This window comes from Thalassophryne amazonica, chromosome 8, assembly GCF_902500255.1.
Source record: "Thalassophryne amazonica chromosome 8, fThaAma1.1, whole genome shotgun sequence".
NCBI classification, from domain to species: Eukaryota; Metazoa; Chordata; class Actinopteri; order Batrachoidiformes; family Batrachoididae; genus Thalassophryne; species Thalassophryne amazonica.
In genome coordinates this window covers 32017667-32044185 of record NC_047110.1, presented here as the reverse complement: position 1 = coordinate 32044185, position 26519 = coordinate 32017667, and the positions used below count along the sequence as shown (strand labels likewise).

The following is a 26519-nucleotide window of genomic DNA, read 5'->3' as shown; positions in this document are numbered from 1 at the left end:
CTGATGTGTATGACCTACTCACTCACCCAATTAGCTAAATATTTTGCTGCACAAGCTCTACAGCAAGAATGAATTCTAACACATTTAGTGTAATGAGTCAATGAATAAAATAATTGCAGAGTGACGGTTTGTGATATTGTAAATGAATGTTCATAATTTAGTAATTTATTGTCACTGACAATAAACCTATAAATGTCATTTCTCTACTGTCCGCTGGAGGCGACAATCAGCTTCACGACATTCGCACGTTGATGTGTAATGACCGAAGAAGTCGAGTGGCTTGGCGGTGTCATGGCGTCTCCCATGTAAATCCAAGCGCGTCGCAAGTTTTCATCATTTATAACTCCATTTCATTTTATGCATAACGTGTGCGTATATGCTTTTATAACTAACAGTTTATATATACCAACATAATCAAACCGATAAGCTGTTAAGTGAAGTAGCTCACATAAATATCCTTTGATGCTAATGGTATTAAGTAGCTCCGGTTAGCTTCTCTTTCCGTATGTCAACACGGATTATTTACTTTTAGTCTTTATTTTCCCTGATCCCATATACTCAGTGGTATGTCTGCTAAATGTATTTATTTTCTAAAGCTGTTCCTTTTCCGCTAAACTAGCTGCGTTGTTTATATGAACGCTGAGTGAACTGTGTTTGAATTTGTTTACTTGTTTGTTGTTATAACGTTTGGTTAAGATTTTTAGATGTTTTAATAGGAAGGAGGCGTTCTAAATTATCTGATAATCCTGAATCCGGTGTTAATTGCATCTAACGTTTAATCTGGGTTTTTTTTTGTTGTTGTTTCTGGTTAATTCGCAAGGTCGTGTTTTACTCCTGCGCCCTCTGGTGGCCGTTGTAGTCGGTGGTCACTTTTCAAAGGGGTCAGACTCGTCAATAAAGTCAATTTAATATACAATGGGTCATTTAAGGTCTGCTTCGTGTATAAATCTCATCGTTCCAGGCAATGATAGTTATCAGGTGGCTGATAGAAGCAAGTTACAGACCAAACCAAACCAGCTGATTTCAGTAGAACAGCATTCAGCCTGAGCGTGTTTTCACAGAGCAGTCAGTTGTGAAGTACAAATTCTCGCCTTCGGATTCACCACCTGATCTCACCAATTGATTAGTCGATAAAATATTAGTAAAATGACGAAAAATGCCCATAACAGTCTCATAATCCAAAATTACAGGTAATCTACCCGTTCTCTCTGTGATTGTTGGTGTCTGAATCCTAATCATTAAAGGTGCAAATGCATCAACCACTGCAGAAAGGTTGGAACCACCGAATCTTAAAGAACAGTTAGGCGTCCTACTTTCAATACACACCTAAAAGCTCCCAGAGTTGATGACGATAGGAAAAACCCTTGTTAAAGCAGATTTACTCTCGTCATCAGTAGTAGAAGTGAGCCTGTCATTTAAGAATCTGACAATTTATCATTTGAAAGGCACAACAGTTTGTGTTTTGCACACAGTGTCATATTAAAACAAGAAACTTTAGCTCTGATGTTGCTGAAAAAGTATTTTTTATGAACGTTTATTTGATTAAAACCAGGTGACATACCTAAATAAGTCATCTTGCTGTCCCCCATCATTAAAGATAAAACAGCATTTCTCCTTGCCACCGCAGCATGCAGTTAAAGTTGAAAAAGTTTGAACTTTTTGTGGAAAGTGCCACTGAAGTGTGCAGATTGGGCTGTCAGCCTTCATTCTTTCATTGTAAACAATTAGCATGCGGTGGATTCATTTTACATTCTCTCATTGAAAACGCTCCGGTTTATAGTCTGCTGTCACCGTCTAACCCACTGCTTGTGACATGATTAAAAACAACCACTTTGCTAAATATTCCAAAGCTTTGAATTCTATTTGATAATGACTTAAAAACAGGAGTGCTTCTTTAGCTGAATGAGCAGATTTAACATCTAGCCCCTGCAAAAGTGTTTGAACTTTTCTTTAAACCTCTGTAAGATATAAGCACAGAGTCCAAAAATGAGAACATTTTAAAACCTCTGGCCTTGTAAGAGAAGAACTTAGTGCATCAGTGTCCTTCAAGCGTTCACAAGCTACAGATCATCCACATGAATAAAAATCCCACTGTTTAGCACTGCTATCTAACTTCTCTGGGTTCCAAAACCTGTCTGTTTAATATTTAATCTGTTAAAACGTTTTCCCGTGTTTCATTCTGTAACACTGATCTGAATTGTAAATTTCAGTACGACATTTCCACCTAAAATGGAGCAGGCCGTCCCAACCGATCTCGACATGCGATGCACACGTGACATAACCAGCACAACATCACAGTGGCTTAGTGGTTAGCACTGTTGCCTCACAGCAAGAAGGCCATAGGATTGATTCCTATCTGTGGTCTTTCTGTGTGGAGTTTGCATGTTCTCCTCCTATTTGCGTGGGTTTCATACGGGTGCTCTGGTTTTGTCCCACATTTAAAGACACGCAGGTTAGGTGAATTGGAAACTTTTATAATTGTCCAGGTTTCCCTTGTAAAAGAGGTCTTAATCTCAATGGGACTAACCTGGTTAAATAAAAGTTAAATTAAATGAATGAATTAATTAACCCCACAAGCTCTATACATGCAACCCCAATTCCAATGACGTTGTGTAAAATGTACATAAAAACAGAATACAATGATTTGCAAATAATCTTCAACCTATATTCAGTTGAATACACCACAAAGAAAAGATATTTAATGTTCAAACTGATATACTTTTTTTGTTTTTGTGCAAATATTTGCTTATTTTGAAATGGATGCCTGCAGCACATTTCAAAAAAGTTGGGACGGGGCAACAAAAGATTTGGAAAGTTGATGAATGCTCAAAGAACACTTAACTGGAAACAGGTGAGTGTCATGATTGGGTATAATAGGAGCATCCCCAAAAGACTCAGTCGTTCACAAGCAAAGACGGGGTGAGGATCACCACTTTGAACAACTGTGTGGAAAAAATAGTCCAACAGTTCAAGAACAATGTTTCTCAATGTTCAATTGCAAGGAATTTAGGGATTCCATCATCTACAGTCCATAATATAATCAGAAGATTCAGAGAATCTGCAGAACTTTCTACACGTAAGCGGCAAGGCCGAAAACCAACACTGAATACCCCTGACATTTGATCCCTCAGGCAGCACTGCATTAAAAACCAACATCATTGTGTAAAGGATCTTTACCGCGTGGGCTCAGGAACACTTCAGAAAACCATTGTCAGTTAACACAGTTTGGCACTACATCTACAAGTGCAAGTTAAACTCTACCATGCAAAGCAAAAGCCATACACTGGCCTGCATGCAGTCCAGACCTGTCGCCCATTGAAAATGTGTGGCTCATTATGAAGCACAAAATACGACAACGGAGACCCCGGACTGTTGAACAACTTTTTTACATACTAAAGCTGATTTGAACCTGATCCACATCCTGTCCTAAAATTTGAAGCTTTTTGCTTGTTGTGTTAACAGTGTCATATACTGAGATTTTAAAACAGTGTACACAGCAGTCACATACTGAGATTGTAGCTGTGCTGGAATTGTCAAATCCAAAATGTCAAACATTTCTTTCTTATATTTCCCAGTTTAATTTTATGCTAATAAGTGTAGGCTTTTAATTAAAATGTTTAATCTAGTTATTCGTTACTAAAGTGCACTTATGCAAAAAACATATTATAGGTCATGCTGAGTTTACTGTAGTGAAGTTGTGCTGAGTTGGGATACTCACAAATTCACAAATGCTGAGCTTATTTGTCAGTTGCAACTAGAAAGACACGATCAATCTCAGCACAGAAGAAGTGACAGAAATTCACTTTCCAGTCGTGCACGTGTGCAGTTACAAACTACAGTGCAACCTCAGTACGTGACACCGGTTATCTTGGAATGATGAAAATACTGTTTGGCAGTGTGGTGACTTGAACATGACATTGAGTCAATGAAATTAAAAAGGATTTGACTAATTAAACCACCATGAAATATCTAATCATACCCCTGTTAAAAAAAAAAAAAAAAAGGGGGGGGCAGGAGGTGGGATACAGGAATCACCCTGTCTATCTGTCTGTACACGAGTCTTGTAAATGGAACTCTAGACTGGATGGTGCATTTCAGTGAAAGTTCACAAATGGTAGCACACCGTATGAAGATGTGCATGGAGGAAATTAACCTACTTACCCTTAGTTCCATTGAATGATGCATTCGCGTTGTGAAAAAGATCATCTTGAATTCAGAGAATTGACATACTCCTGGCCCTTGGCAGAGTGATGCACTTTAATGACTGATGCAGCAGCGTTACTTATTGGCATTCATTGTTGTTTTTAGGTTGAAGTTAGCCAAGTGGCTCCCAAATCCCAGGACCAAAAATGAGCACTCAAGTAAGCACAGTTATTGTTTTGGAATATTTAAATACTCTAGCCTTACACATTCTATCCAGTAGTCACATGTTTTGTTTGCAGAGTTGTGATTGAAAATTTGTGCTTTATTTTCAGTATAGCATTCTTTTCAAGCAAGAACATGGTGAGTAACATCATCAAGTAACCTGACTGACTTACCCAGAAAGTAATGCAGTTCAGGCTCTGTCACTACTGTTTAAATTACAGATATTTACAATTAACCTCTATTGTATGTGTTGCTTTCCCTCAGTATATAATATTAATTTGTTTACAAAACGTAGAAATGTGACAACTCATGAAACTATCTCTGGAGATTTAAACTTCATTTTCTTTCTGTTAGCACACGATGATGCTATCTGGACGGCAGCATGGGGTAAAAGTGAGGCCGATAAGACAGAGACTATTGTTACCGGCTCTCTAGATGATACAGTGAAAGTCTGGAAATGGTAAGTGGTGTGCGTGCGGCACCAGTAAAAATGTACTGTTACCTTCTAAAGTATGCTCGTTCCTAAAACAGTTCTCAGGTGCCTGAGATACAGTGATGCTTTAGCTGTTGTAAATTTTTGAAGTGAGCTGGAAGTCAGTTCATATCTGGGAGCATGCACTGGTACCTCACATCACTGTCTCTCCACCACACAGTGGAACCACACGGAGTCTTGGGTAGTAACCACCCAACCTGACAACCGGTCCCTTCCCACGTCCTGAAAGTAGCCCTGTCTCTGGTACAGCCAGGTGATATATGTGCACATGCTCTTGGCTGTTGATAGTTTACTTCTTAGGCATGAAGCCAGACTGCTGCAGTCACTGAGCAGCAAGTAACTGTGACCAAGTTAGTACAGATCCTTGCTCGTCTTTAGCTGTGTAATACCCTTGTAGTTGTTGTAATTCAGGCAGTTAACATCTGCTTAACATAGTGGGACGACATGTTCTTTCAGCCATTTATTTGGGATGATATCTGTCTCTCAGGTGGAAACAACGATTGTTTACAGCCTCAAGAGAACAGCTTCTCCACGTGCACGGAGGAGTTCAGCCCAAGTACCACAGATCTTTGCTGATTTCCTTGCTGTCAACAGCTTCATTACCTTTGCAGTGTCACTGTTAGATGGTTCACAGTTGGAGGAGTAGTTTTTTAATGTGCGCAGCCTTACAGAGAGCTAATTACAGTGTGCTGTAAACCACTCACTGTGGCAGGAGGGTTGGTAATGAACTGTAACTGAGTGGTCTAATTGACTGTCACACGTGGTTTCTCTTGGAGCTGTTTGTTTAGTGTGCTGCAGAAATAATTGATTTAACTTGTAAGTAATCAAACTATCTCTGTGCTGCTCTGCACATACAGGTCAGATGAGAAGCTCGAGTTACAGTGGACTCTGGAGGGCCACCAACTGGGTGTAGTATCGGTGGACATCAGTCACAATGGAGCAATTGCTGCCTCAAGCTCTCTTGATGCTCACATCCGTCTGTGGGACCTTGATTCTGGAAAACAGATCAAATCCATGGATGGAGGTCCAGGTAAAGCTGGGTTCATGGGGTTGTTTGTGTCATCCAAAACTTCTTTCTTTCTTTCTTTGCTTGCCTACTTCCTGGTTTCTTACATTTTTCACAGTTGTCTCCACTTTCCATGCAAAATTAATACAACAAAGTTGACTTGAGTGAACACACAATACAGTGTTGAACTGTATTTTTTTTTTTTTTCTTCCACACATTTGAACATATTGAATTTGAAGAGAAAGTGTTAGTGAATTTAAAGAAAAATCATTGATCATTAATGCCACCTTGAGAGGCAACAACCACAATCACTGACCTACTGCTTTTTACACATGAAACACATTCGTTTACTCACACTGGTATGTTTTTGGGGTGTGACTTGCCTGTTTAAGGGTATGTCAGTGTGGTTTAAAGTTGGACTTTGACTAGACCTATTATTATTATTTTGGTTTGAGTCATTCATGGGTGGCTTGCTCATGTGCTTTGGACTGTTGTCTTACTCCAGCCCCCCTAACAAACGGAAAGAAAAAGCTCAATCTGGATGGAACATTTCCCGTCCACCATAAAATGTGCAGTTTCTGTCCTTCGATGCGTACATTTTTTCACGGTTCTATCAATTCTTGCGCGCTGTATTGAAGAAATAATAACTCACCACCTGTGTTTGCACCTCCGTGTCCTCTGCGTTTTTTACACTTTGGTCTCCGGAAACTAGGCTGTTTTGCCCAGAACAGCCGAATTGTCACAAACACTGTTGTTACCGTAATCGTTCTAGTCGTCTCCAGTACGGAGATTTCAGTAGTGAAAACAATGCGTCAGTTACCGATTTTATACCGATTCTATTTGAAGATTAGGTGTATTTGTGACTGATTAGAGTGATCTTTCATTAGAAACTGCACATTTTGCGTAGGGGGTGGGGGAGATTGGGAAATGTTCCATCCAGATTGAGCTTTTTCTTTGTTTGTTAGGGGGGCTGCTTACTGCATAAACCAACTGTACTTGAGCCTCACATCACTGAGGTCAAGGTCACTATCAACAATCGATCTCAACGGTCAAATATCAAGGGCAAGGTTCATGGTCAGTGTGTTTAATTTTTGGCCTGCTTGATTTGTTTAATTTTGCTCCTTATTGTCAGTATGCAACAAGATGGACAGCAAGACATTACCAGTTAATATATTCTATGGGAATTTGCCACCACTGCAAATGTGTATTGTAGAAGCCACATGAATTGTGTGTCTCAGCAGTGGACTATGTTCTGCACAAAAACAGCTGTCCTGTCAAAACGTTGGACTTGACATTGTGGTTAATTTACATTTGTTGGTTTTGTTTTCACACAGTTTTACCATTCATTCATTTATTTTCTGCTGCTTGTTCCGGTTGTGGTGGCAGCAGACCAAGCAGCTCACTCCGCACTTCCCTGCCTTGGCGCAAGTCCTCTAACTCTTTCTGGAGGATTCCTAATGTGTTCTAAACTCAGCTGGGACATATAATCCCTCCAGCGTGTCCTGGGTCTTCTTCAGAGCTGCCTCCTAGTTGGACATTCCTCCAAAAAACCTCCCTAGGGAGATGACCAGAGGGAATCTTCACCAAATGCTCCTTTTGATGTGAAGAAGCAGCAGCTCGACTCAAACTCCAATAGTTATGGAGCATTAAATTCATACTCCAATGTCTGATTTTCCCAGTTACACACCCTGAAGTCAGAATTCCAACTCATTAGCTTGTTCAAACCCCACATACCCTAGAGTTCATAATCCAAGATGGCTGTTCCAAACATCACTAGTAATGACAGCTGTAGTTTTTGTTTCTTAGTACCTATCTTTTCTTTTTTGTGTGTGTGCCCAACTTAAATGCACACAGTACGTCCTGCATTTGTGGACATTTTGCAGCAGTTAATCTATGTGAAATGCCATCTATTGTGTTATTAACTGGTGCTGCTAATATTGGCTAACCTGTTAGCTTTTGTGAACAGAAATGACTGGTAACGCCGCGTTTCAAACTGAGTAGTATAATTAAAACATTAATGTAGCTTCTGCGCCATCTGTCCTTTTCCATTTGGTCTCTTGGGTTGACCGCATATTTTTGTAGCACTCTATACTCTAAAATCTGGGAGACCGCCAGCTTATTTTCCAATTGACAGTGTTGTGTGAAAACTGGAACACATTTACCTCGAGTATGACATCATTCCCAGTTGAGATTTATGACTTCTGAGGTAAATGGAATGCGTCATTATGCATATAATTGAAGGGTAAGGTGTTTGACGTCTCTCTCTCTCTCTCTCTCTATCTTTCTGCTTTCTTTTTTCTCTAGTTGATGCATGGAGTGTTGCCTTCTCCCCTGATTCAAAATACATCGCCACAGGAAGCCATCACGGCAAGGTCAACATCTTTGGAGTGGAAAGTGGCAAGAAGGAGTATTCCCTGGACACTCGAGGAAAATTCATTCTGAGTATAGCCTACGTAAGGAACCATCAGTGTCATTTTGTCTAGATAGATGGTGGCTTCTTGAACTCTGAATCACTGAGGGCTCAGCGGAGCACAGACATTAGTGCTTTGTCTCCAACTGCAGTCACGTTAAATTATCCTTGATTAGTGTTGCTCTTTATTCACAATATGGCTTTTCTTATTTTAACCATTTCTGTCTGATTTGTGAATTTTAGAGTAGGTTAGTTTTTCTACTTTGCACACACACACATATATATGCATACACATACACAAAATTGTATTGGTTTTTTATTTTATTTTATTTTATCTTCTTTTTTTTCGCCTTCAGAGCCCTGATGGAAAATATTTGGCCAGTGGAGCCATTGATGGAATCATCAACATCTTTGACATTGCTACTGGAAAGCTACTCCATACGTTGGAAGGTTGGTTCTGTTTATTTTATTAATTATGATAATTGTAAATTTATTTGTGTATCATTTAGGCATTAAAAAATGACAAGTTTGACAAAAGTGAGCATATCACCTTTTAAAAGATAAAATCATCAGGAATCAGAATCAGTAGATTGAGAACATGATTGCAGAAAACATTGCAAGCAAACCAACACAAATTCACTAAACCTCAAAATGATGTTTATTGCTGGAATTGACGTTTATCCTTACAGAACTTTAAAACAAAGGTGTCTGCGTGCCAGAATCAAGCTCTTTTCTGTGTTTAATTTTCATGCATTCAGATCCATAAATAGTTGGATATTGACACAATTTTGTTCAATTTTGCCTCCGTACACCACCACAGCAGAGTTAAAATTAAACCATCAAGATCTTGTTCTCACTGTGTTTTGTACAATAACAGTACCTCTGCCCTTAGTGACATGAAATTTGGGGTTCCACAGGGGTCTTTCTTAGGCCCCCTGCTTTTCTCCCTTTATATACCACCCCTTGGGGACATATTGCAGCGTTTTGGAATTACCTTTCACTACTATGCTGATGATACTCAGTTATACATGTCGATAACTACTGGTAATCTCATCCATATAAAATCTTTAGAAGATTGCCTTGCGTCAGTGAGAAGCTGGATGTCTAGCAACTTCCTGTTTTTAAACTCTGATAAGACTGAAATCAATCAATCAATCAATTTTTTTTTTTAATATAGCGCCAAATCACAACAAACAGTTGCCCCAAGGCGCTTTATATTGTAAGGCAAGGCCATACAATAATTATGTAAAACCCCAGCAGTCAAAACGACCCCCTGTGAGCAAGCACGTGGCTACAGTGGGAAGGAAAAACTCCCTTTTAACAGGAAGAAACCTCCAGCAGAACCAGGCTCAGGGAGGGGCAGTCTTCTGCTGGGACTGGTTGGGGCTGAGGGAGAGAACCAGGAAAAAGACATGCTGTGGAGGGGAGCAGAGATCGATCACTAATGATTAAAAGCAGAGTGGTGCATACAGAGCAAAAAGAGAAAGAAACAGTGCATCATGGGAACCCCCCAGCAGTCTACGTCTATAGCAGCATAACTAAGGGATGGTTCAGGGTCACCCGATCCAGCCCTAACTATAAGCTTTAGCAAAAAGGAAAGTTTAAGCCTAATCTTAAAAGTAGAGAGGGTGTCTGTCTCCCTGATCTGAATTGGGAGCTGGTTCCACAGGAGAGGAGCCTGAAAGCTGAAGGCTCTGCCTCCCATTCTACTCTTACAAACCCTAGGAACTACAAGTAAGCCTGCAGTCTGAGAGCGAAGCGCTCTGTTGGGGTGATATGGTACTACGAGGTCCCTAAGATAAGATGGGACCTGATTATGACTTCCTTCCTTCCTGTTCCGGAGCACAGCGGTGTTTTCGACCGAACGCCGAACTGTTTACACAGAGACTACTACCTGCTGCTTTGGACTCTGAACTAACAGTCTTTTTCAAGACTTTTTCAAGACTTTTTCACTTGTGCATTTTCACTTCACCTGTGCTGCTCCACAGCGTGTCTGGTGGATTTATTTTTTTTTTTTACTTTATTTTATTTTTTAGCACCGTTGTCGTGCGTTACCTGTGCTGTTCCATGGCCTGTCTGGTGGATTTTTATTTTATTTTTTAGCACTGTTGTCGTGCGTTACCTGTGCTGCTCCATGGCCTGTCTGGTGGATTTTTATTTTATTTTTTAGCACTGTTGTCGTGCGTTACCTGTGCTGCTTCATGGCCTGTCTGGTGGATTTTTATTTTATTTTTTAGCACTGTTGCCGTGCGTTACCTGTGCTGCTCCACGGCCTGTCGGGTGGATTTTATTTTATTTTATTTTTTAGCACTCTTGCCGTGCGTTACCTGTGCTGCTCCACGGCCTGTCTGGTGGATTTTTATTTTATTTTTTAGCACTGTTGCCGTGCGTTACCTGGGCTGCTTCTTGGCCTGTCTGGTGGATTTTTATTTTATTTTTTAGCACTGTTGCCGTGCGTTACCTGTGCTGCTCCACGGCTTGTCTGGTGGATTTTTATTTTATTTTGTTTTTTAGCACTCTTGCCGTGTGTTACCTGTGCTGCTTCATGGCCTGTCTGGTGGATTTTTATTTTGTTTTTTAGCACTCTTGCCGTGCGTTACCTGTGCTGCTCCACAGCCTGTCTGGTGGATTTTTATTTTATTTATTTTTTAGCACTCTTGCCGTGCGTTACCTGTGCTGCTCCACAGCCTGTCTGGTGGATTTTTATTTTATTTTATTTTTTAGCACTGTTGCCGTGCTGCTTCATGCCCTGTCTGGTGCCTTAACTAAAGCACTCCTTCTGTCAACACTGCATTTAATTTATTATTTGACTCTATTGGCTTTGCTCAAAAAGTAAATGAGTCCACCCACCACTTTAATCATATCTTAGATCTTGTTCTGACTTATGGTATGGAAATAGAAGACTTAACAGTATTCCCTGAAAACTTTCTTTGCTAACAAAATTTTAACTATTAGAGAAAAAATTACTCATAACCATCCCAAAGACGTATCGTTATCTTTGGCTGCTCTCAGTGATGCCGGTATTTGGTTAGACTCTTTCTCTCCGATTGTTCTGTCTGAGTTATCTTCATTAGTTACTTCATCCAAACCATCAACATGTTTATTAGACCCCATCCCTGCCAGGTTGCTCAAGGAAGCCCTACCATTATTTAATGCTTCGATCTTAAATATGATCAATCTATCTTTGTTAGTTGGCTATGTACCACAGGCTTTTAAGGTGGCAGTAATTAAACCATTACTTAAAAAGCCATCACTTGACCCAGCTATCTTAACTAATTATAGGCCAATCTCCAACCTTCCTTTTCTCTCAAAAATTCTTGAAAGGGTAGTTGTAAAACAGCTAACTGATCATCTGCAGAGGAATGGTCTATTTGAAGAGTTTCAGTCAGGTTTTAGAATTCATCATAGTACAGAAACAGCATTAGTGAAGGTTACAAATGATCTTCTTATGGCCTCGGACAGTGGACTCATCTCTGTGCTTGTTCTGTTAGACCTCAGTGCTGCTTTTGATACTGTTGATCATAAAATTTTATTACAGAGATTAGAGCATGCCATAGGTATTAAAGGCACTGTGCTGCGGTGGTTTGAATCATATTTGTCTAATAGATTACAGTTTGTTCATGTAAATGGGGAATTTTCTTCACAGACTAAAGTTAATTATGGAGTTCCACAAGGTTCTGTGCTAGGACCAATTTTATTCACTTTATACATGCTTCCCTTAGGCAGTATTATTAGACGGTATTGCTTAAATTTTCATTGTTACGCAGATGATACCCAGCTTTATCTATCCATGAAGCCAGAGGACACACACCAATTAGCTAAACTGCAGGATTGTCTTACAGACATAAAGACATGGATGACCTCTAATTTCCCTGCTTTTAAACTCAGATAAAACTGAAGTTATTGTACTTGGCCCCACAAATCTTAGAAACATGGTGTCTAACCAGATCCTTACTCTGGATGGCATTACCCTGACCTCTAGTAATACTGTGAGAAATCTTGGAGTCATTTTGATCAGGATATGTCATTCAAAGCGCATATTAAACAAATATGTAGGACTGCTTTTTTGCATTTACGCAATATCTCTAAAATCAGAAAGGTCTTGTCTCAGAGTGATGCTGAAAAACTAATTCATGCATTTATTTCCTCTAGGCTGGACTATTGTAATTCATTATTATCAGGTTGTCCTAAAAGTTCCCTAAAAAGCCTTCAGTTAATTCAAAATGCTGCAGCTAGAGTACTGACGGGGACTAGCAGGAGAGAGCATATCTCACCCATATTGGCCTCTCTTCATTGGCTTCCTGTTAGTTCTAGAATAGAATTTAAAATTCTTCTTCTTACTTATAAGGTTTTGAATAATCAGGTCCCATCTTATCTTAGGGACCTCGTAGTACCATATCACCCCATTAGAGCGCTTTGCTCTCAGACTGCAGGCTTACTTGTAGTTCCTAGGGTTTGTAAGAGTAGAATGGGAGGCAGAGCCTTCAGCTTTCAGGCTCCTCTCCTGTGGAACCAGCTCCCAATTCAGATCAGGGAGATAGACACCCTCTCTACTTTTAAGATTAGGCTTAAAACTTTCCTTTTTGCTAAAGCTTATAGTTAGGGCTGATCAGGTGACCCTGAGCCATCCCTTAGTTGTGCTGCTATAGACGTGGACTGCTGGGGGGTTCCCATGATGCACTGTTTCTTTCTCTTTTTGCTCTGTATGCACCACTCTGCATTTGGTCATTAGTGATCGATCTCTGCTCCCCTCCACAGCATGTCTTTTTCCTGGTTTTCTCCCTCAGCCCCAACCAGTCCCAGCAGAAGACTGCCCCTCCCTGAGCCTGGTTCTGCTGGAGGTTTCTTCCTGTTAAAAGGGAGTTTTTCCTTCCCACTGTAGCCAAGTGCTTGCTCACAGGGGGTCGTTTTGACCGTTGGGGTTTTACATAATTGTTGTATGGCCTTGCCTTACAATATGAAGCGCCTTGGGGCAACTGTTTGTTGTGATTTGGCGCTATATAAAAAAAAATTGATTGATTGATTATTCATAACCTTATAAGTAAGAAGAAGAATTTTAAATTCTATTCTAGAATTAACAGGAAGCCAATGAAGAGAGGCCAATATGGGTGAGATATGCTCTCTCCTTCTAGTCCCCGTTAGTACTCTAGCTGCAGCATTTTGAATTAACTGAAGGCTTTTTAGGGAACTTTTAGGACAACCTGATAATAATGAATTACAATAGTCTAGCCTAGAGGAAATAAATGCATGAATTAGTTTTTCAGCATCACTCTGAGACAAGACCTTTCTAATTTTAGAGATACGAGGTCTGTCAATAAAGTATAGGTCCTTTTTTATTTTTTTCAAAAACTATATGGATTTCATTCATATATTTTTACGTCAGACATGCTTGAACCCTCGTGCACATGCGTGAGTTTTTCCACGCCTGTCGGTGACGTCATTCGCCTGTGAGCACTCCTTGTGGGAGGAGTCGTCTAGCCCCTCGTTAGAATTCCTTTGTCTGAGAAGTTGCTGAGAGACTGGCGCTTTGTTTGATCAAAATTTTTTCTAAACCTGTGAGGCACATCGAAGTGGACATGGTTCGAAAAATTAAGCTGGTTTTCGGTGAAAATTTTAACGGCTGATGAGAGATTTTGAGGTGATACTGTCGCTTTAAGGACTTCCCACGGTGCGAGACGTCGCGCAGCGCTCTCAGGCGCCGTCGTCAGCCTGTTTCAAGCTGAAACCTCCACATTTCAGGCTCTATTGATCCAGGGTGTCGTGAGAGAACAGAGAAGTTTCAGAAGAAGTCAGTTTCAGCATTTTATCTGGATATTCCACTGTTAAAGGAGATTTTTTTAATGAAAGACGTGCGGATGGGTCGGCGCGTCGGCGGCACAGGAAAAACACCTCCGTGTTGATAACCATTTGTAAAATCCAGGCGGCTTTTGATGGCTTTCAGTGGAGTGAGTATATGAGAAATTGTTTAACAGCTGGACATGTTCCAACTTGTCCTTAAGGCTTCCAACGGAGGTGTTTTTCCTGTGGCGGAGCGTCGCAGCGGCTGTGAGCCGACGCTGCAATCCGTCCGCACGTCTTTCATTAAAAAAATCTCCTTTAACAGTGGAATATCCGGATAAAATGCTGAAACCGACTTCTTCTGAAACTTCTCTGTTCTCTCACGACGTCCTGGATCAATAGAGCCTGAAATGTGGAGGTTTTCAGCTTGAAACAGGCTGACGATGGCGCTTGAGAGCGCTGCGCAACGTCTCGCACCGTGGGAAGTCCTTAAAGCGACAGTATCACCTCAAAATCTCTCATAAGCCATTAAAATTTTCACCGAAAACCAGATTAATTTTTCGAACCGTGTCCACTTCAATGTGCCTCACAGGTTTAGAAAAAAGTTTGATCAAACAAAGCGCCAGTCTCTCAGCAACTTCTCAGACAAAGGAATTCTGACGAGGGGCTGGACGACTCCTCCCACAAGGAGTGCTCACAGGCGAATGACGTCACAGACAGGCGTGGAAAAACTCACGCATGCGCACAAGGGTTCAAGCATGTCTGACGTAAAAACATATGAATGAAATCCATATAGTTTTTGAAAAAAATAAAAAGGACCTATACTTTATTGACAGACCTCGTATTGCGTAAATGCAAAAAAGCAGTCCTACATATTTGTTTAATATGCGCTTTGAATGACACATCCTGATCAAAAATGACTCCAAGATTTCTCACAGTGTTACTAGAGGTCAGGGTAATGCCATCCAGAGTAAGGATCTGGTTAGACACCATGTTTCTAAGATTTGTGGGGCCAAGTACAATAACTTCAGTTTTATCTGAGTTTAAAAGCAGGAAATTAGAGGTCATCCATGTCTTTATGTCTGTAAGACAATCCTGCAGTTTAGCTAATTGGTGTGTGTCCTCTGGCTTCATGGATAGATAAAGCTGGGTATCATCTGCGTAACAATGAAAATTTAAGCAATACCGTCTAATAATACTGCCTAAGGGAAGCATGTATAAAGTGAATAAAATTGGTCCTAGCACAGAACCTTGTGGAACTCCATAATTAACTTTAGTCTGTGAAGAAGATTCCCCATTTACATGAACAAATTGTAATCTATTAGACAAATATGATTCAAACCACCGCAGCGCAGTGCCTTTAATACCTATGGCATGATCTAATTTCTATAATAAAATTTTATGGTCAACAGTATCAAAAGCAGCACTGAGGTCTAACAGAACAAGCACAGAGATGAGTCCACTGTCCGAAGCCATAAGAAGATCATTTGTAACCTTCACTAATGCTGTTTCTGTACTATGATGAATTCTAAAACCTGACTGAAACTCTTCAAATAGACCATTCCTCTGCAGATGATCATTTAGCTGTTTTACAACTACCCTTTCAAGAATTTTTGAGAGAAAAGGAAGGTTGGAGATTGGCCTATAATTAGCTAAGATAGCTGGGTCAAGTGATGGCTTTTTAAGTAATGGTTTAATTACTGCCACCTTAAAAGCCTGTGGTACATAGCCAACTAACAAAGATAGATTGATCATATTTAAGATCGAAGCATTAAATAATGGTAGGGCTTCCTTGAGCAGCCTGGTAGGAATGGGGTCTAATAAACATGTTGATGGTTTGGATGAAGTAACTAATGAAAATAACTCGGACAGAACAATCGGAGAGAAAGAGTCTAACCAAATACCGGCATCACTGAAAGCAGCCAAAGATAACGATACGTCTTTGGGATGGTTATGAGTAATTTTTTCTCTAATAGTTAAAATTTTGTTAGCAAAGAAAGTCATGAAGTCATTACTAGTTAAAGTTAATGGAATACTCAGCTCAATAGAGCTCTGACTCTTTGTCAGCCTGGCTACAGTGCTGAAAAGAAACCTGGGGTTGTTCTTATTTTCTTCAATTAGTGATGAGTAGAAAGATGTCCTAGCTTTACGGAGGGCTTTTTTATAGAGCAACAGACTCTTTTTCCAGGCTAAGTGAAGAAATTATGGTTCTTGGTCCGGTGAAACATTGGCATCAGTTTGACCAGCTAACGCTTAGCCTAGGCTTGTGTGTCATATATCACACTGACAAAGTGAGGAACCTTGGGGTAATTTTTGATCCTACGTTGTCCCCTGACCTCCACATTAGAGATATTATGAGGACTGCTTTCTTCCACCTGCGAAATATAGCGAAGATTTGTCCCATCCTGTCTATGGCTGATGTTGAGACCCTGATTCATGCATTTGTCTCTTCTAGATTGGACTACTGCAATGTTCTATTATCTGGTTTACTGCAGTCCAACATTAGGGGTCTCCAATTGGTTCAAAAGGTTGCTGCCAGACTTTTGACACAAAGCAAGTTTGACCACATTACACCCATTAGGCATCTCTTCACTGCCTTCCTGTCCCTGTGAGATTAGATTTTAAGGTTCTGCTACTAGCCTGTAAAATTGTTCACAGACCAATCCCTCCCTACTTAGCTGACCTAATTAAACCCAACATACCATTCGGGCTTTGTGTTCTCGGGGTGCAGGACTACTTTGTGTCCCTAGGGTGAATAAAAAGTCTGCGGGTCACAGCTTTCTCTTATCGTGCCCCTGTTCTATGGCATGATCTCCCTGCATCAATAAAACAGTCAGATTCTGTGGAGACTTTCAAGTCCAGACTTAAGACTTTTGATTTTTTTTTTTTTTTTTTTTTTTTTTTTTAAGTAAACAGACCGGGCCGCTGCCTGGACTTGATCTAAAGTCGGGGTCTTTTAGTGAAGCTTGGGGGTAGTGGCCGGTGATCACCTTCGTATTTCTTCTGTTTTTCTTGTTGCTTAATGCTGACAAATTATACTGTATTTGTTGTCTTTCCGATGCCTTATTCTGTTTTTTTCTCTCTGTTTGAGATGCGGCTCCATCCAGTGATGGGTGTGGTGTCTGCTTCTGCAACCCTCCCGTCCTGTGCACCAGCAAAATTTCCTATATATTCATTTTGTGAATTGTTTGTAAATTGTCTGTCCCAAGCAGAGGGTCACCCCTTTGAGTCTGGTCTGCTTGAGGTTTCTTCCTCTAATCATCAGAGGGAGCTTTTCCTTACCATTCTCACCTGTGTGCTTGCTCTAGGGGATGGTAAGGTTACACCTTACTTGTGTGAAGCGCCTTGAGGCAACTTTATTGTGATTTGGCGCTAGATAAATGACAATAAATTGAAATTGAAGGTTTGCTTGCCATGTAGAATTTTGTCTTTAATTCCAGGAGATACAGGCTGTGATTGCAGAAACAGTGCATGACTGTTTGTCTGTAAACTATTGTCAGACAACTGAATGACGTGTGCCAAGTATCAGTTGATAAAACACACGAGTGTGGTTCAAAGCAAAGAATTGAAGAAAAGATGCACCTTTATTTGTAGTGTGGATATATGTTCAGATCCAAGCCTCGTGTTTTCTTCTATTGCACCATATTTTAAATCTTAATTGCAATAAATTTAACACATATTCAAGAGTGTGCATAACACTGATTTGTGTTGCATCTAACTTTTTCTGATCACAGTTAACTGTTTAGATATTCTGTGAGTCACAGCATCGTGAAGTGCCTCACTAGTGTGAAAGCACACAGCTTTCACGCCAGTCTTGTTATACCATAGAGCTCCAGTGTCTTATTTACTGTTACGAGTATTATTTACTTTTGAATTGAAATAGCGGCTACAATGTAAGAAAATTGCATAAAATTAGATTGTGCGCTACTTACCCTGGCATTGTGCCAAGATGTGTGAACGACAGAATAATGCGCAAAAAGATGCCAATTTTTTTTAAATCTCTTACCAATCATGAAGCTGTTGGCTATATTACCATTTCTACAACATCAGAGGGACACAGAAACTCTGAGGAGTCTTATGGGTAGGGACACAATTATTTTGACCTTTTTTGTTATTCTTATTATGCACTACAACCCCAAATTAGACTTTGGGATGGTATGCAAAATGCAAACAGTATTTGAATCTGCAGAATGCAAGAATCTGCATTTGTGTCTGTAGGACATAAGTTGTCAGTAAGTCATGCGATTGACACACGTTTCTTGTAAGTTACTCATAAGTCAAAATACGTCCATTGATGCTGTCCATTGATTGGCTGAACAACTGAAAGCTGCAGTCCTCATGCAAACAGTTCAGACTGTTAAGAATATTAGAAACATTCACACATTACCTGTTTGTTTCAGTCGGATTCATCATCACAGCCTGATGACAACTTATCACCATAAAGCATCGTTATTTTGGAAAACAGTGTTTGAAAATACTTTAGTTCCTTGTCATGGCTGAAGAAACGTAGTGTTTTAAAGCTAGTCCCTCTGTGGTTTTTCTGCTCCAGATGTGTGTCTCAGCCTGAGCCAGTGGACGCCGGCTCTTTAAAAGTTGAGTCGCAACGCCTCATTCATTCATGTCTGTCTGACCAAAATAAATACATCTGCAAAAAAAACCCTTTTATCACATTGTCATTATTATTATGTGTGGAATTTTGAGGAAAAAATTATTGAATCCATTTTCGAATAAGGCTGTAACATAATAAAATGTGGAAAAAGTGAAGTGCTGTGAATAGTTTCTGGGTGCACTATAATTAGCCTCAAATATGCACTTAAATGAGTAACACTTCATCATTCGCTTTCAACTACATTAACAAAAACTTTGTTACTCACAAAATATTTATAAACATAAGTGTAACTGAATGACATCTTTTCTCTCTTCAGGTCATGCCATGCCCATCAGATCACTCACCTTCTCACCAGACTCTCAGCTCCTGGTCACAGCTTCAGATGATGGTTACATTAAGATATATGACGTGTGAGTTAAGAAAAATGTGTAATTTGGCCCAGCATTGTTTTTGATCCAGGAGGAAACAAACATTTTCACATGGTTTTGCAGGCAGCATGCCAATCTGGCTGGTACGCTGAGCGGACATGGATCCTGGGTCCTTAATGTGGCATTTTCTTCAGATAATACCCATTTTGTCTCAAGGTAAATTAAAACACTGCAGCTTCATATATACAGGGACAAGAAGCAATTTACTCTTGAGTACTTTGTTCGGTTAGCCCGTTTGTTTCTGCTGATTAACGTGATGTTTGCGTTATAAGTAAAGAATGCTCAGATGATCAAATTCATAAATAAATTGATTAACTAAATTCAGCAGTAGTACCACATTTCAATAATAAATGCTTGTTATTCAGCAAAGCCGTGACGTAACATGTCACGTGATAAATCTGTTTCTGGGCCCAAACAAACTACGCACGTGGGTTTCTCTACAGCGATGGCTGAGCCGGTCATTTTATTTACGTTGACAAGCTTCTTTTCTTGCGCACTAGAACGGGTTAAAAAGGGCTTGAATTCGTTTGATTCTGGTCCGGTGATGTCTGTAAATGTTGCAAATGGTACAATCATGGGTGTTGTGCAGGCGTCCATGAAGCAGAAGTCTGACAAAGCTGCCATTAAACGCCACAGAAAAAGAGAGTGCACTAGGTTAATGTCACAGAAGCGCATTTTGAGGTCGGAGCGCATTTCTACCTTCACAAAATGCCTCAAGAAACCACAAAAATGCATAAAAGTACTTACTTTACTCATAATTGTTGTCAGTCTGGCTAAATCGTCAGACTCTGACCTACTGATTAGGCAGCTAATCTCATTTTCCACCGTGGCGCGTGTGCGAGGGTGCATTTGTTTAATAACACAGGACTGCGTGTTTCTCCATTCACAGAATGCCTCAAAGTGTATAAAAGTACTTACTTTTGTCATATTTGTTGTCAGTCTGGGTAAATAGTCGGAATAATCTCACTTCCTCAGCAGTGCATTCGCGAGACAAAAACAAACGTGTTTTCGTCATGGTAAGTGGTCAGAGCTTTTATCTACCACCACCAGCTAGCTCTGGCACAATGTGAACTGAATAACGAATAATTTATAGATTCTTAAGGTGCGTTTACACATAACCAAGACGAGTTACGAATGTCATTTTTCTGTCATTCGTGACACATTCCTGACATTCTTAACGTGACTTAATGCATCTGAATAGGTTTCTTAATAGTGTGTGTTGGTGCGTGATATTCTTGATATTCGTGGAGCATGTTTTTGCCTGTCAAAAAATCTTCCACGAATGTCACACACCACCCTCATTTCGTCTCACGTCGTGGAGGTCGCAACTGAGCGTGTTGATCCGTCTTGATGAGTATTGATCCTTAATAGAACATGACAACGTTTGTAGTGGTTCCTGTGATGGTTCTTGGAGCCAAAACTGTCACGCGTTATTATGAAGTGACACGGAAACTGTCAAGTTTTGACACGACTTGTAACGCGGCGTCACATTTCACTGCGAGCCATGACGAATCAGTTTTCTGTCACGTGCGCACAATTAAACTCGGCTCCAAGTGTCGTTCCACAGTTCCTGCTGAAGCTCCTCAGGACACTCCTGCAGGTGTTCCACCTGCTGTTGTAACCGATGAGCGGGAGAAGGAGTCTGAGCAACAGCAGCAGAGGAGTGAGAAGAGACTCACTTGCAGCCAGACATCTCTGCACCTCCTCCAGTCCGGCGGAGGAAGAAGCGTGTGCACAGCTAAACCCTGCTAAACCACATTCAGTTTGATTGTTGAAACCAAGTCGGCTAGAAGTCTAATTTCAGTGGTCTTCAGCGCGCTCCTGCAGGTGTTCCACCTGCTGCATGGGCCTGATGTTTGGGAAAATGCACAAGACGAGAGCTGTATGAAGCCACACATCTGGTGCTGTCGTCCTCCTCCTCTCTGCGCCACTCCATGGCACAGAGCCCAACTACGCATGCAGTCACAAAGTTCTTCTGAAAAACTGGAGCGATCTGAATTCGGTTGGATGAATATGGGTGTGTGTGGAGACAATTCACCTCGTTCACAACATGACAGAACTTAAAGATGCGCTGTTACGCGCAATAGCGCGGAACACTATTCTTGACCGTACGTAATGGTTCCTGATAATTCTCCAGCAACACATGCCATTAATCGTAACGTGTGGTAACAGGTTGCAGCAGTTCCTGAGGACACCTGATGCCTCTGCCCCGAATCATTACATTCGTGATCAGCGGCCAAGAATGTGTACTTCGTGGCATTCGTGACCTGTCGTCGTTATGTGTAAACGCAGCATTAACGATACTGGTCCCACTTGCAATCACTTATCTAAATTAAATACTTTTGCAAAAGTGACATTAACATTATCTGTTGGGTCCACTTGGCAGTAACATGTCTAGTATAGTTGTGTTCATTTACCCTATCAGCTGCAGCCATCTACTTTTTTCTTTGCCATTAGTTGGAAACCTATAGAAAGACAAATCTGGCGAAGTTTCAGGTCGATCGGTGCACATGGGCACACAACACTGTGGCATTCTTTCACTATTTACACTGCGCAGCCAGAACCAATGAGTTTCCTTTGTTTCGGTATGGAAGGCGGTTTATCACGTGACACGTTACATCAAACTTTGCAACCGAATAGACCAATGCAACTTCCCCACTACCACCACCACCTCTGTTCTGGACCATTTTTGGACAGATGTAAAGTGTCAACAAGCTGCCATCTGTCATAAAAATATCCAGACATGTTCTTGCTGCTGTCATCAGGACGTCACTATGCTTCACCTATGTGCAGCACAGACTCTGCACTTTATGAAGTGCTTTGTAGTGTTTTTTGCCTCATCATCTTCATCTTATTCCTGGTCTATTTTTTCCTGGATCGTGATTGTACCTATAACTGATGTCTTGCAGTTTTTAAACTTACCAGTGTCTTTATATAGTTCCACAAACAGCTTGCAGTTGTCAAAATTACAATTTTGCTGTTTGTAATCTGATTTTTAAAAAAATGTCGTATCTTATTGTGCACAAGACATTTAAAACATTCTGTCCTCTGCTGCACACAGCTCGTCTGACAAGAGTGTGAAGATTTGGGACGCCGGCACCAGATCGTGCATCAACACTTTTTTTGACCATCAGGACCAGGTGACAAAGCCGATCACTGCATCGTCTCTGCACTGACTTTTGTCATCCACATTCAGTTGAAGATGATACATCACTGTGTGTTGGAGAAATTGTTTTGATGAGCACTATGGGACTGATCCTCACAGAACACTTGTCTGACGTTTTAGTTAAACGAATCTCAGCTCTTATTAGATCTCTGGTTGTAAGAACCTGTGGGAACATTTATCTGTTTTCCATTGAAAACAGCTGATTGAATCTGCACAGATCCTGAGGATAGACCTGAGGCCCTCGAGCCATACTGGTTTTTGACATCAGGAAAGATGGCTGCAAACTGCAAATTCTAAAGAGACAAATTGTTGCTAGTTAACTGCTCTAGCTTTACTTTGTTTGAAGAAAAACACTCAAATACCAGCTGTGAACATGTTAAACCTTTGTATCTGACACGTGGCACCACGGACAACCCTTTTACAGTTCATCTGAAAAGTATTCACAATGCTTCACTTTTTCTACATTTTATGTTACAGCCTTATTCCAAAATGGAGTGAATTCCTTTTTTCCCCTCAAACCTTTACTCACAACCCATAATGACAACATGAAAAAAATATTTTATTAAAAATAATAAACTAAAAAACGGGCGTACCTTAAGTATTCACACCCTTTACTCAATATTTTGTTGATGCACCTGTGGCAGTAATTACAGCCTCAAGTCTTTTTGAATATGATGTCACAAGCTTGGTGCACCTACAGTAGTGTTCAGAATAATAGTAGTGCTATGTGACTAAAAAGATTAATCCAGGTTTTGAGTATATTTCTTATTGTTACATGGGAAACAAGGTACCAGTAGATTCTCACAAATCTATCAAGACCAAGCATTCATGATATGCACACTCTTAAGGCTATGAAATTGGGCTATTAGTTAAAAAAAAAAAAAGTAGAAAAGGGGGTGTTCACAATAATAGTAGTGTGGCATTCAGTCAGTGAGTTCGTCAATTTTGTGGAACAAACAGGTGTGAATCAGGTGTCCTCTATTTAAGGATGAAGCCAGCACCTGTTGAACATGCTTTTTTCTTTGAAAGCCTGAGGAAAATGAGACGTTCAAGACATTGTTCAGAAGTACAGCGTGGTTTGATTAAAAAGTTGATTGGAGAGGGTAAAACTTATACGCAGGTGCAAAAAATTATAGGCTGTTCATCTGCAATGATCTCCACGCAGATGATACCCAGATGATACCCAGCTTTATCTATCCATGAAGCCAGAGGACACACACCAATTAGCTAAACTGCAGGATTGTCTTACAGACATAAAGACATGGATGGCCTCTAATTTCCTGCTTTTAAACTCAGATAAAACTGAAGTTATTGTACTTGGCCCCACAAATCTTAGAAACATGGTGTCTAACCAGATCCTTACTCTGGATGGCATTACCCTGTGGAACCAGCTCCCAATTCAGATCAGGGAGACAGACACCCTCTCTACTTTTAAGATTAGGCTTAAAACTTTCCTTTTTGCTAAAGCTTATAGTTAGGGCTGGATCAGGTGACCCTGAACCATCCCTTAGTTATGCTGCTATAGACTTAGACTGCTGGGGGGGTTCCCATGATGCACTGAGTGTTTCTTTCTCTTTTTGCTCTGTATGCACCACTCTGCAGTTAATCATTAGTGATTGATCTCTGCTCCCCTCCACAGCATGTCTTTTTCCTGGTTCTCTCCCTCAGCCCCAACCAGTCCCAGCAGAAGACTGCCCCTCCCTGAGCCTGGTTCTGCTGGAGGTTTCTTCCTGTTAAAAGGGAGTTTTTCCTTCCCATCGTCGCCAAGTGCTTGCTCATAGGGGGTCGTTTTGACCGTTGGGGTTTTTTTTTCCGTAATTATTGTATGGCTTTGGAAGACGCCTGTGTGAAGCTAATTCATTTACAAGAATCCCCCGCAAAGTCCCTCTGTTAAATAAAAGATGTGCAGAAGAGGTTACAATTTACCAAAGAACACATCAACTGGCCTAAAGAGAAATGGAGGAATATTTTGTGGACTGATGAGAGTAAAACTGTTCTTTTTGGGTCCAAGGGCTGCAGACAGTTTGTGAGACGACCCCCAAACTCTGAATTCAAGCCACAGTTCACAGTGAAGCATGGTGGTGCAAGCATCATGATATGGGCATGTTTCTCCTACTATGGCGTTGGGCCTATATATCGCATACCAGGTATCATGGATCAGTTTGGATATGTCAAAATACTTGAAGAGGTCATGTTGCCTTATGCTGAAGAGGACATGCCCTTGAAATAGGTGTTTCAACAAGACAATGACCCCAAGCACACTAGTAAACGAGCAAAATCTTGGTTCCAAACCAACAAAATTAATGCCTCGCAGATGTGAAGAAATCATGAAAAACTGTGGTTATACAACTAAATACTAGTTTAGTGATTCACAGGATTGCTAAAAAAGCAGTTTGAACATAATAGTTTTGAGTTTGTAGCGTCAACAGCAGATGCTACTATTATTGTGAACACCCCCTTTTCTACTTTTTTTTTTTTTACTAATAGCTCAATTTCATAGCCTTAAGAGTGTGCATATCATGAATGCTTGGTCTTGTTGGATTTGTGAGAATCTACTGGTACCTTGTTTCCCATGTAACAATAAGAAATATACTCAAAACCTGGATTAATCTTTTTAGTCACATAGCACTACTATTATTCTGAACACTACTGTATCTTTGGGAAGTTTTGCCCATTCCTCTTTCCAGCACCTCTCAAGCTCCATCAGGTTGGATGGAGAGCATCGGTGCACAGCCATTTTCAGATCTCTCCAAAGATGTTCAATTGGATTCAAGTCTGGGCTCTGGCTGGACCACTCAAGGACATTCACAGAGTTGTCCTGAAGTCACTCCTTTGATATCTTGGCTGTGTGCTTCAGGTCATTGTCCTGCTAAAAGATGAACTGTCATCCCAGTCTGAGGTCAAGCGCGCTCTGGAGCAGGTTTTCATCCAGGATGTCTCTCTACATTGGTGCATTTATCTTTCCCTCAATCCTGACTAGTCTCCCAGTTCCTGCTGCTGAAAAGCATCCCCACAGCATGATGCTGCCACCACCATGCTTCACTGTAGGGATGGTGCCTGGTTTCCTCCAAACATGACACCTGGCATTCACACCAAAGAGTTCAAACTTTGTCTCATCATACCAGAGAATTTTGTTTCTCATGGTCTGAGAGTCCTTCAGGTGCCTTTTGGCAAACTCCAGGTGAGCTGCCATCTGCCTTTTACTAAGGAGTGAATTCCATCTGCCCACTCTACCATACAGGCCTGATTGGTGGATTGCTGCAGAGATGGTTGTCCTCTCCACAGAGGAGTGCTGGAGCTCTGACAGAATGACCATCGGGTTCTTGGCCACCTCCGTGACTAAAGCCCCTTTCACACGGGCATACAGTTGCGTGTTGTTGCCACTGATGTCACATTGGAAGCTGCTCTTCTTTGTTTCTCTTTACACTTTTAAAGCAGATGTTGAATTTGTAGTGGACGTACACAGCACAAGTACCATCAGTGGGTAAATAGTCCCTGCAATAAATGAACTATGAGAAATGTATGTTGAAAGTAATTTGGAAACAAGAATGCTTTCATAATGATGCTGTGTGGTTAGAAGGTTCAGAAAATGCCGTTGAGTTTTCACTCTTTCAGTCTTTTGTCAAATTTGTGGAAAAACAAGATTTTTCTCATACAATCAAACAAGTGAACATAATGATCATACTTTATGCTTTTGTTGTTGTAGGTTTGGAGTGTAAAGTACAACAGCACTGGTTCAAAGATCATCTCTGCTGGAGAAGACAGAGCCATCCACATCTACGACTGTCCCATGTGATGGACAATTTGTGATTTTCTGAGTTCTTCATTTGAAGGATGGTCTTGATGATAGAAGTTAAAGAGCTGTAAACATGGATCATTTTGCACTGGCCCACTGCGGTCAAATAAAAGTTGTTTTTTATTTCTATTATGGGTTTTTTTTGTAATCGCTTCTGTCCAATGGGCTTCCGTAGTTCCAGTCCCTCAGTAAAGACAAGCGTGAGAATTCCTGAGTCATAATCAAAAATCAGCCCATTTGTAACCAGCGACACTGCACTGCGATCACACACCATTTTTCCCTAAACTGTTCATGGATGAATTAAGCTCCTCCAGTGAGATGGGGCAACGGGGCACCCAGAGTGGGCGTGAGCCCTGCTTTGTCCCTCTGGTCGGGGCTGTGTGAGGGAAAGCTAGAAGTCTGGAGGGCAGCGAGACAAGTCCTTATTTGGTGAGACGCCTGTGCACCACCCTGAACATTATCCAGGAG

General features: G+C 40.8%; 1 protein-coding gene and 1 long non-coding RNA gene across 4 annotated transcripts; one reads left to right on the top strand and one right to left on the bottom strand.

Annotated features, from left to right (window-relative positions):
* Positions 1–236: 236 nt before the first annotated feature.
* wdr61 (WD repeat domain 61) lies at positions 237–26178 on the top strand. Of its 3 annotated transcripts, none has more exons than XM_034175969.1 (11): positions 237–368; positions 4309–4361; positions 4476–4503; positions 4720–4825; positions 5716–5888; positions 8169–8317; positions 8631–8724; positions 18978–19071; positions 19153–19245; positions 22151–22229; positions 25962–26178. In XM_034175969.1, the coding sequence occupies exons 2-11, from the start codon at positions 4350–4352 to the stop codon at positions 26049–26051; spliced, it is 918 nt and encodes a 305-aa protein (XP_034031860.1). In that variant the 5' UTR covers positions 237–368; positions 4309–4349; the 3' UTR covers positions 26052–26178. The 3 variants fall into 3 exon arrangements, with proteins under 3 accessions (XP_034031860.1, XP_034031862.1, XP_034031863.1); XM_034175971.1 differs by having other exon boundaries at positions 258–315; XM_034175972.1 differs by having other exon boundaries at positions 266–372.
* LOC117515409 lies at positions 4985–22712 on the bottom strand. The gene is made up of 3 exons (XR_004562144.1): positions 22382–22712; positions 20986–20987; positions 4985–4999 (listed from the first exon to the last, which is right to left on the bottom strand). It is a non-coding gene; the product is annotated as an uncharacterized LOC117515409 (long non-coding RNA).
* Positions 26179–26519: the final 341 nt, after the last annotated feature.

Bases quoted from the DNA above. Each gene is read 5' to 3' on its own strand.
- wdr61 (XM_034175969.1), top strand. The intron at 19,246-22,150 runs GTAAATTAAAAC...TGCTGCACACAG, and splicing joins AATACCCATTTTGTCTCAAG to CTCGTCTGACAAGAGTGTGA. The intron at 22,230-25,961 runs GTGACAAAGCCG...TTGTTGTTGTAG, and splicing joins TTTTTGACCATCAGGACCAG to GTTTGGAGTGTAAAGTACAA.